The 11,985-nt window shown below is 49.6% G+C and overlaps 1 protein-coding gene across 1 annotated transcript; it reads left to right on the top strand.

Annotated features, from left to right (window-relative positions):
• The first annotated feature begins 8,073 nt into the window (after nucleotides 1–8,073).
• LOC145419779 (uncharacterized) lies at nucleotides 8,074–11,693 on the top strand. The gene is made up of 2 exons (XM_080288250.1): nucleotides 8,074–9,928; nucleotides 10,069–11,693. The coding sequence occupies exons 1-2, from the start codon at nucleotides 9,190–9,192 to the stop codon at nucleotides 10,803–10,805; spliced, it is 1,476 nt and encodes a 491-aa protein (XP_080144376.1). The 5' UTR covers nucleotides 8,074–9,189; the 3' UTR covers nucleotides 10,806–11,693.
• The last annotated feature ends 292 nt before the right edge of the window (nucleotides 11,694–11,985 follow it).

The following is an 11,985-nucleotide window of genomic DNA, read 5'->3' as shown; positions in this document are numbered from 1 at the left end:
CATTCGAGAAATGGAAGGAGGAAGAGGCCTGCTAACATCGATGTGTATTTTACCCAATTGGGGATCTGTGACATATGCACTCTGCTCACTCTGCCTGTGTGGCTTACCCAAAGTGTGTTACACGGCCGCTGGATATTCGGATACGCAATGTGTAAAGTCTTTAAAGGCCTGACCACGGTATGTGCTAACATCGTAGCTACTACAGTACGTTTGACGTGACACCGTGACTTGGACATGTGTAACACTCACTGTGTTTTCTTTTTTTTTTTTACCCACAGCTCTTTTTCCAGTACGGGGTGTGCCTGTTGGTCTTCGTGAACGTCAACAGATATATGAAGATTGTACACAATAGAGGAATGAGCGCGTCCCGCAGAAGCAGAAGCCTAGTGAGTGCTATATGCGGATGCATACCCGCTGTATCTGCTACGGTGGACATGTTTTACTGGCAGACTATTCGGTTATCCCCAACGTCTCCCATAATGTTTTGTTACAACGCCATGCCACCTATGATGAAGGACCTCAGTTTTTGGCTTAGGATGACCGTGTCTTTTCTTTTGCCTACAGTTGCTATCATATACTGTAACAGCATGATTGTACACACTGTAAAGAATCACATACAAAATACCGTGCTGGGCAAGCGCGTAACACGCACATACAGAAGGGCGAAGATATTGCCGATGGTCACTGTTGCATCGTTCGTGTGCTGTTGGACACCGTGGCTCGTCAGTGTGCTGTACTTTCGTTCACATAGACATTGCAACGTAGCTACAGTGTTGAACATTTGCACGGGTGTCGGTCATTTATATTGCCTGTCAAACCCTGTGTTGTATATATTCGTCAAGCGAAGGTCCAACGGTACTCTGCGTGCTATGAGCAAAAGTACCAGTTTCTAGCTACCAGGGAAGCGGTGTAAATGTGTACATGTTCTTTGTGTAAATAAATTCACCGAAAGCTTTATTCTGACTTTTTTCTTGAATCTAATTGCTTTTTGAGGTATGTTGGTCTTCTACACATTCCTGTCCTTCTTCTTTGTCCTGCACCGCACACTAGCTAAAAAGAAACAAACTAGATGTGTATAGTAAGGAAGCAGCGACACTTTATTTCATGGAAAGTATATACAACGACAACAACAAGACACTTTATTTCATGGAAAGTATATACAACAACAACAACAACAACAACATGTACGTGCACAGACACATTCTAATCACAAGATCTGTGTTTCTTGGACGATCCCCGTTTCGATCCGTGAGATCTCTCCCGTTGCGAAGAGTGGTGCGATGGCGTCTGTTTTCTTTTTTGTGAACGTTTACCCTGTGGTGCAGCATGCGAACATTGCGTTGGGTCACTACAATCCTCTCTCTGTCCACCGTGTGTAAGAGGTGTGTGTCTCCGCAACGCAAGCGCCGTTCTACCGTCGTCTGGGTCCCCACGACAAGGCCCCGAGCGTCGATAATCGCTGACCATTGTGATCATGGTCGCAGCGTAATCTCGTTTCAACATGTCGACCGTAAAAATGTCATCTTTGAAAACGTGATTGAACACATCACACGCATCCTTCCACTCCCAATCTTCTTCCAATTCGAAGAGGTAGTCCCTGTCCACTGTATCGTTCGTCAGAAGCACTTGATCCTGATGATACGTAGTCCTAGTTTTGCAAAACGAACTCATGTTCTTAACCGGTACACCCGCGTAGTCTCCGGAATACACCGTCAACCTCGGTCCGTGGAACGTGTGCCGCGGGCCCACGTTGGCTTCTTTGAGGTGGCTTTCGTTGTAAGCCAGGTGGGGAGCCTCCTCGCCCAGCGCTTCGAGTAAAACAGCTCCGTAATACAAAGGCGCCGAGCACTGAAACGTCTCGCCGCCCAGCACACATCTGTGGAAGGTTAGCTCGTCCAATGCCTTCACACCGGCTGTAGCTTCCAACACCAGCGAGCGAAGCGGGTCCTCTGTGAAGTCTAGCGTGAATGACAACCTAGGACACTGCGGAGGTCGCTCGTTCGCGTTCTCGTAACACTGACCCATAGCATTCTCCCATTCCTCCTCGTCGGCGCTCTGCTCGTAAGACTCCACCATACCCGAGGTGACTTGAGACCAGAATCCAGCATGAGAATCGGGGGCGTAGGTCGCTAACATGTCATACAGCATTTCAAGGGACAACGTGACAGTGCTCACTTTTTTATTCACCTTCGCCCGACCTCTCTTCACGTGCGAGGGAAGCTGGCTATGGGACAATCTGTACGTGCACAATTTACGCGTCTTCACCTCGCTGTCGACAGCAGACCTAGCCGGCACTTTACACGTCGAACACAACATGAGCATCTCGTGCGCAGTGCCATTGTCGTCCTTGTTGTGCTCCGCCGAGAAAAACATGTCCTCTATCCCCGAAACAGACAGGCTGCCGTTTTTGATAGTCGTCTTGAGTTTCTGTTCGTACACCTGTGTTAAAACGTATCCCAACACCTTACACGCAAACCTTCCCTGCGAGTCGAGGGCGCGAGGACATATATCCGGCAGACAGGCCGCCGTGCACAGTTTGTACACGGCGTTGGTCTCTAAGCATATTTGTCCGAAGGACAGCTTGTTCAGCGCTCGCAGTCTGTTTTCGTTCAGCGTCCTTGTGAACGATTCGCAATCCGGGTAGTCGGCCTTATCGGGAATACGAGTCCAGGGAGGGATCCAAATGTCAAACACAAAATGACAGGCCAGCTTCATCGCCTCCGCGAACACCAGCTGGTTTATGCAGAAAGCAACCCTCCGGCCCACCATCCCCGCGCACTCGATGTGCGTCTCGTAAAACGCGGCGACGCACGCGTCTCTAGCGCTGTCAAACCGGACTCCGAATTGCACGACCTCGGAGTCCGCGATCATCGTAGCAGACTGTATTAGATTCTGTCTGTATAGGCAAAGCGCTGCGATGCGATCCATCTTCCGCTTCTCCACCACATCCCTAATTTGTACAGTGCTTCGAGTGCGACTGACCTCTTTAGGATGTTCAGATTCCATTATCAGACACCTGTCCGCCCAGGCGTCGCTCATGAACCCCATGGTGTTTGTGTTCCACACAAACCCGCAGTTGTGAACAGCTTGGAACTTCACCGTGGCAATTTTGCCTGTCATGGGGTCTTTGGTCACGACGTCGCTTTCTAGGGTGCTGGTGTCCAACAGATTTTTGAACGTGTTGGGGATGACGTTTGATTCTCTGTCGATCGATTTGGTGTTTTTCTCGTGTGTTATGTGAGCGTCGTCTATCATCACCACACAAGCGTTCCTCTTCTGCTTGTACTTGAAGGCCTGCATCGTGAACGAAGTTAGCCTCTCGATGCAATTCCTCACCGCGCGAAATTGATGCTCCAGCACGTTGTTAGCGTAACTTTTACCTTCCCCGGGACCGGTGATGTTCAACAGCATGATACGTTCGATGGTGTATCTGGGTGCGGTGTTTGTTATGATGTAATTAAAGGTGGTCGACGCTTGAAACAGTCTAGTTATTGCCAAGGTGTCACAGAACAGGTGTTTAACCACTGCCGCGTCGTACACCTTTACGCTGGCGTACTCCCGTTGGCCGTCGTCGCAGACTGTCCTGCATAGCTGTGAATGTATGTCTGGCAGGTGGTGTCCGAGAGACAAAGATGCGTTGCCTCGACTCCCATCTACAACTTCGTGTAAACCCATGTATATTGCATCTCGTTCGCCAAAGTGCCGTCTTGTCAAGATTGTAAAGACCATATCCGCTATGAGCTCAAACTGATCCCTGTCACCGTACTCCTGTTTCATTTCTTTGCTCATACGCTCGACTTTACCCAACTGTGGGAACAAGTGTGCAAAACAGTAGCTGTGATCGTTTTTGCTTGTGACAAATGGGTGCGTTTCTGCGTGATTGTAGTAGCAGGCATACGCCGCGTAACATTGTCCTCGGCACGGCATGTTGTCGCCACTCCCGCGGCTACAGTCGCAGCGTCCGCTGTCTAACATGCGCGCGAGATGTAGAGTTCTGCGCTGGGTGCGTATTTTGCGCAACCCGACATCCACGACACTCCTGTTCACCGGTACGTGTTTGTGAAGCATGCTTCGAGTGAACAAGTCTGGGGTGTCAGAATCTATGAGGCTGTCCAGGGTGTATCTAAACACAATCAGTCCTCGCGAGTCGACTCGCGATTGCGATCCCCGCGCCAGATCGCGGGTGAAGGCCTTGAGTTTCTCCACGTGTGTCACATCGCCAGGCACATCTGGATTATATGTTGACATGACGCTTTGTTCGAGCCACCGCGTTGGTCCTAAACTAGCCATCAGTGCTCTGAACAACGTCTGGCCTTCGCCTCGCAGGCAAATGTCCGTCATCGTAGATATCGATGTCTCGAGGGTCTTAAGCTTCAAACGAGTTATGCTCTGCGGCAACACCACTGCAGTTTTCCCAGACTGACACACCGGTGTGTACAAAGATCCCTGTAATTCTTTAACTGTTTTCTTGTCCAACTGTTTAGAGTTCAACGCGTCCGAGACAATGTCCACCCAATGGAATATGGCTGACAATTCAGCTTTCTCATCCTTCATCGCTACCATTGCATTGTTTAGCGAGGAGAGTTTCTTCCTGACCAGCTGCAGTCTCATGAAGGCGCTGAAGGCTTGTTTGTGCAGCTCCTCGTCGTCGTCGTCCTCGTCGTCCTCGTCGTCCGATTGCACATCGGCCACGTCGTCCTGGCCAAACACGTCTATACCAGCGTCCATGTCAAGTAGATCCAGTAGATAATTACTAGGTGTGTATCCCACCTGCGAGGAGTCGGGTTGCACTTGCGTACTGCCGTCTCCACTTGATACTTCGTTGTCATTGTCCATATTTAGAATAAAACAAAACAATCTTCCGTGAGCGTTATCCTCTCGGATAGGTGGCGACATGGACACGAAGTCCGGGTCCTCTAGTGTGACTTGAAGCACTGTACCTTTGCAACAATACGTGAGATATAGAAGCAGTTGGAACGTAGCTCTATCGGCGGTGGACAACGCAGAGAAGGACAGTTCGTCCGACGGACTGTCGTGTACGACATCATTGGAAACCGATAGAAATAAAGCTTTCCTTTTCCGGGGCACAGTGACATTGTCAATCACAGCAGTGTCCCTGTCAATATCAGGCAGGTAACATTGTCCAGTACTAAGCACGACCTTGGGCCTGTCGACCATGATATCGGAATGTACCGATAAAACTAACTAACTAGCTGCTGCTACTACTACTACTACTACTACTACTACTACTACTACTACTACTACTACTACTACTACTACACAGTATGGACCATTGCCATCTTGTAAATATTACTCGTAGTCCTGGCTGCGTGCAGTAGCTAGGAACTTCACCAGTAAGATGCGTGAGTGACTAGATTTTGTGGCTTCACAGCTATGATTCTATCAGTCATGTTCTTGGTTGTCTACGAGGTTTATTGGTCTAACAGGGTATTGGTTAACAGAATTATACAACAACACAACGGGTTGGGAAGGTTGTGCTACAGGTCGGGGGCTTTGGTGCTACAGGTCGGGAAGGTTGGAACTGTAGGTCGGGAAGGTTGGAACTGCAGGTCGGGAAGGTTGGAACTGCAGGTCGGGAACGATGGAACTGCAGGTCGGGAACGATGGAACTACAGGTCGGGAGCTTTGGAACTACAGGTCGGGAAGGTTGGAACTGTAGGTCGGGAAGGTTGGAACTGTAGGTCGGGAACGATGGAACTGCAGGTCGGGAACGATGGAACTACAGGTCGGGAGCTTTGGAACTACAGGTCGGGAACGATGGAACTACAGGTCGGGAGCTTTGGAACTACAGGTCGGGAAGGTTGGAACTGTAGGTCGGGAACGATGGAACTGCAGGTCGGGAACGATGGAACTACAGGTCGGGAGCTTTGGAACTACAGGTCGGGAACGATGGAACTACAGGTCGGGAGCTTTGGAACTACAGGTCGGGAAGGTTGGAACTGTAGGTCGGGAACGATGGAACTGCAGGTCGGGAACGATGGAACTGCAGGTCGGGAGCTTTGGAACTACAGGTCGGGAGCTTTGGAACTACAGGTCGGGAAGGTTGGAACTGTAGGTCGGGAACGATGGAACTGCAGGTCGGGAACGATGGAACTACAGGTCGGGAGCTTTGGAACTACAGGTCGGGAACGATGGAACTACAGGTCGGGAGCTTTGGAACTACAGGTCGGGAAGGTTGGAACTGTAGGTCGGGAACGATGGAACTACAGGTCGGGAGCTTTGGAACTACAGGTCGGGAACGATGGAACTGCAGGTCGGGAACGATGGAACTACAGGTCGGGAGCTTTGGAACTACAGGTCGGGAAGGTTGGAACTGTAGGTCGGGAAGGTTGGAACTGTAGGTCGGGAACGATGGAACTGCAGGTCGGGAGCTTTGGAACTACAGGTCGGGAGCTTTGGAACTACAGGTCGGGAGCTTTGGAACTACAGGTCGGGCACTTTGCAATTGGTGTACTGTGAACATAATACAACTTTCACAAGTAGTCGTCTCTTGTGTGTTTTACATAGTGTTATGGAATATAGTTCTCAGGGTAGGGTGTAACACTCGTGCATTTTGACCACCAGATTACTCTAAGCTATGTGTTGATGTTCCAGGAACAACATAATTTGGACCTGTGTATTCTCCGGAAGGCGTTGTGTATCCAAAGAGAAATACAGATCCTTAGTTTATGTGTGCACACCGTGCTTAAGAGGATCTCAGCTCGTTTTCACTAGGGAACATGGCAGAGTACTATGCACCATACCAATGGCGTCAAGAAAACGACAGCGAACGGTGTGGACCCGTACGACCACCAGGAATATCCTCTGTTTTTCGGAACGTGCAGCGGCGACGAGAATACGAGAATAATAAGACACATCGCATATACAACAATGAAAGCCGACCATGCGGTCCCACGAGCTCAGGTTTGAGAGAATCGACAACTGTGAATCGCACCCATTCACGGCAGGAATACTACACCCCAGCTAAACAGAGACGATACAACGTGGAAAGCAACCAAACCGTTTCGTCTAGATACCAAGGGCAACAACCACAAGAAAAGCACCGTCAGCGCCTTACGTCCCGGGATACCAATACCACACCTATGTCAAATTCTAGGACTGGGTATAAACAGAAGCGTCTGGATGTCACACCAAGTCGCTTAAACAATAAGCTCGCGGGACAAGACAGGAATCGGAGCAATAGGCAGAAGGACACCTCATACCTACCCGCTAAGGCTGCTCAACCACATCACGACAAACCAAAGCCTCTCCGGGTTAAAGGAAAGCCCATCACCTTACAACGTGCGCCTCTCAGTTCTACTGGGCGCGATGCACAAGACATCAGACGCCGCGCTATCGGCCAAGAGCAGCCTCGCAGTTCACACACTGTGCCCACCCAACCGTCTCAATCGACGAGACAACCGAGTCCGAAGCAAACGCCACCGCGAGTGAAAAGTAACAACAGTGTGAAAAGACCGTGGAGGAATGCTAAACTCACTCGCACCCCCGACTCAGAAGACTGCGACTCTGACGAAGACAACAATGCCGGGTTGACACGCAGCACGGAGTATAATTATGGAGCTGCGCCTCAGGAGGAAGAGAACACAGAGATCCAAAGACACTCTTTGACGAACGGCCGAGCACTCCAGGAGGGCAATGCCGATGATGCCTCATCATCCGATTCCAGTGCGAGTGATGCAGAATCGCATCACTCCGGGTCGTCCGGCTCGAGTTCATCTGGATCGAGCGCGACGCCGTCTGCTTCGTCGTCATCGGACTCATCGGACTCATCGGACTCGGAAGACGAGGTGGCATTACCCGAAGAACATAAATCAAACAGTCAGCGCGCAGCCTCCACGAAAAAGGCCAGTCTTACTACCGCCGCTGTTGCAGCCACCAAAGGGTCTTCTCCAACCGTGGCAACGACATCAAGACAGGTTCATGGTATTGGAAAAGGATCATCTGGGACACGTACGCGGGAGCATGTCGGCGTCTTGCCGCGCAAACAAATGTCTAATCAACGCAACACCCACCGCAAGCCTCAAAGCGGCAGCAACAGCGCACTCGCTTCAGAGCAGAGCACACGGCCAACCATCACGACCCAAACTAAGGTCACATCTCCAGCAAAACCAGGTGAAACGCACAGCCGTTCCACTCCTCCTGGCCCTCGAACGGCGATGCAAACGCCGCACCACAAGCATAGGGCTCGCGGGCAGGCAGCGAGAACGACTCCTCAATGGAAACGCAAGCCTGGTGTCGTGAACGGTCAGGAAGTACCCAATGGTGAAAAACCCAAGCTTGATACACAACAAACAACGCCAGACCTTCGTGTTTTATCCAACAACCAGGCGCAAGATATTAAATGTCGGTGGGTCGCCTCAGTACAAGTAGAAGAATCCAGCCAAAAGGCCGCTGAGGCAGCCCTAAAGGAAATCAGTTCGAATCTGCGCTCCCCCGCCAAGCCTATGGAAGCGGAGCCCCTAGAAACAATCGAAACAATCGAAACAACTGACGCGTGCCGGCATCTGACATCCATTACCGAGCCTAGAGAAGAGGAAACAATCGAAACAATCGAAACAACCGACGCGTGCCGGCATCTGGCATCCATTACCGAGCCTAGAGAAGAGGAAACAATCGAAACAAGCGACGCGTGCCGGCATCTGGCATCCATTACCGAGCCTAGAGAAGAGGAGCCCCTATGCCCGACCGAAGCAAGCTCACAGTTGTTGCCCTTTGATGACTCCGATTCTACTGTGGCCGTGGTGAGCCTACAGTGTATGAGAGACATGTGTAACACTACTATAAAGAAGAACACAAGCGACGAGCCCGCAGAACAGCCGCCGCAAGACGAGGTGCCAAAATACCAAAACCACAGCGAGTTGCCTCACGAGTCGCCTGACGAAACCGTCGACGATATCCTTCGGTACCTAGATGTTGTACCGGCCCCAGCGACAGCAGACAATGTTGTTTTATATCAGGGTGCAATGCAACAACAACACAGCACCAGCCCAAGATTAATTGGCAGCAAGAGAAGCAGGGAGACAACCGAGGTTCCTGCGGCAAGGTAAGTGTACTATATCATCTACATGGCGAGGGTCCCACAGTCTGTGTGTACATCGCCAATCGTCTTTCTAAAGCACTCACATCTAATTTGTACACTGTGTTTGTGTACAAAATAGGTTCGCGGACATGGAGACAGCCCAAGAGTCTGCAGATTACGTGAATGCATTCAATGGTGACGACGACCTTGGGTTTGCCCCGGCGAGAGCGTGGACGGACAATGGCAACAGAAGCAACAATGAGCAAAACGTACCAAATCCCAACTATGTGTTGTCATCGACATCATCACATAACGGAGAAGCCGTCACAGGCCATGGGTACTATAGCAACTCTAGTGTTTCAGATCGCAAAGACGATCTGAGCTATACCGAAGAACACGCGATGCTAGCACACGCAGCAGATACATTATCCTGCGAACGCGTGTCGCCTGTTAGTACGCCAGCTGTAGCTCCGCCGCAGCCGCCGACACTGCACGTAAACCCAGAAGACGGAGAATACCGCGAAGCACTCAAGTCTATACTAGAGATAGTTTCCAACGCTGTGAAATGTACAGTGTGTCAATGTGCATTTAACGCCACTGTGCTCTGTGTCGACTACACGATTAAGCTAAACAGACCCCTGCAGTGTGCCTGCGGGTGTGTCATATGCTCTGTGTGCTACACGAAACACAAAGGGTGTGCCATACACAAAGTGCAGTCGAGGCGCGCTATTGTCAATGTCACTGTCAACCAGCTAGCTAGCGTGGCACACGTGCAGTGGAATCTAGAGCTAGACCAAACGGCTGCTTTCAGGACCGAAGGGGACGAAGGTGTGCGTACGATCATGCATCTGCATTGCAGTGCTCCGACTGTGGACGAACTGAGAAATGGTTGGTTCTGCACACACACACACACACACACACACACACACACACACACACACACACACACACACACACACACACACACACACTGCATGGTTTCACAAGAGCACACTACGCTCACTTGAACATTTTTTTTTGTCTTCCAGCTTTCGAGAGATTAATCAACAACCGAGACGAGATGGCTTTCAAGTACTGGCTGAACTCGCCCATGCCGGAGGCGATGGCCTACAGATTTGTGTGCATGCCGCACATTCCGGGCTTTTGGGATCACATCGCCATGGGTTGCCACACGCCTAACACGCAACTCATGTTGTCGCCCGATGTGTACACGCCACAACTGTTCGATGTGAACATGGGCGGTCTGCATTTCCACTGGTGCTGTTTTGTGTTTGTTGACCAGACTATACTGGCCGTGTGGTGCTCAGGACAAACCAACACTGGTTTGGCAGAAGTTCTGCCTATCACAGACAGAAGGGACCAGAGAGTACGCCAGTTGACGTCGTCTAATGCGTTCAACTCTATGCTATATTATCTACACAGATGGATCCGCGTACACTACGGTAAAGGTGATGCTGATGTCGTTGAGGTTGTGTTTGACTGTATGCCTTCCGAGAGCTCAACCTTTGCGCATTTCATCTCTATGCTGGCAGCTAAAAGTTTAGCCTTGTCCGTGTTCTCGCCTGCGATTACACAACGCAGGGCGCAGACAGATTTGCATTACACCATCGACCACAGATACCCAGAGCAACTATTCAGTCAACCTCCAAATGATTTTGACGGGGGTGTCAAAATTGACATCAGACAAGAGTTTGGATGTCACCACGACGTGGAAATACAATCGAAGCTTTACTTTACTTCTAACGACCACAGGGTATACACTTGACACTTTCGTGTAACATAAGTGTTGTAAAACCATGAAGCTAAGTCTTTCTCACTGTACTTTTATATTTATATTTATTTATTTATATATATATATATATATTCGTGTTTTTATATGGTTTTTGATATACATGCACAACATGTGTTGTAAACCATAAAGTCTTTCTTACCAATGTGTATCTGGTATAATTGATGAAGACAAATGCTACACTGAAGGGAATGTGTCTCGCCATAAAGTCTTTCTTACCAATGTGTATCTGGTATAATTGATGAAGACAAATGCTACACTGAAGGGAATGTGTCTCGCCATAAAGTCTTTCTTACCAATGTGTATCTGGTATAATTGATGAAGACAAATGCTACACTGAAGGGAATGTGTCTCGCCATAAAGTCTTTCTTACCAATGTGTATCTGGTATAATTGATGAAGACAAATGCTACACTGAAGGGAATGTGTCTCGCCATAAAGTCTTTCTTACCAATGTGTATCTGGTATAATTGATGAAGACAAATGCTACACTGAAGGGAATGTGTCTCGCCATAAAGTCTTTCTTACCAATGTGTATCTGGTATAATTGATGAAGACAAATGCTACACTGAAGGGAATGTGTCTCGCCATAAAGTCTTTCTTACCAATGTGTATCTGGTATAATTGATGAAGACAAATGCTACACTGAAGGGAATGTGTCTCGCTTGGTGCCTAAAGCGTTATGTGCAAAAACGCGCATGCTACTGGTATTGTGTCTCTTATTGTAATCGCTTTTGTTTATATACACATGTATATAGTACATTCTGGTTTGCTGTGTAATCAAAGCGTAATCTACAAACGGGTGAGTTTGCCCATGGCAAGACAAATAAAATGACGATAATATCAATAAACAGTTACTCTGAACTTCAACAAAACATCACGTCTCCTGTCGTCTGTACAACAAGCAACTGCTGTAGCCCCGACAGCTCCGTGCTGCAGGTCGTCGGCGGGCTCTGTGCTACAGGTCGGCGGCAGGCTCTGTGCTGCAGGTCGGCGGGCTCCGTGCTGCAGGTCGGCGGGCTCCGTGCTGCAGGTCGGCGGGCTCCGTGCTGTAGCCCGGACAGCTCAAAGCAGGCTTTATGTTGCATCTGAATTCAGTGTAGCTTCACAGCAGTCAGAACTCCTTCTCGTGTTCTGACATGGAACTATCATGGCAT

This window comes from Astatotilapia calliptera, chromosome 13 (assembly GCF_964374335.1).
Source record: "Astatotilapia calliptera chromosome 13, fAstCal68.1, whole genome shotgun sequence".
Classification (NCBI taxonomy): Eukaryota; Metazoa; Chordata; class Actinopteri; order Cichliformes; family Cichlidae; genus Astatotilapia; species Astatotilapia calliptera.
The sequence above is the reverse complement of the archived record's forward strand: the minus strand, read 5'-3'. Positions and strand labels throughout refer to the sequence as shown.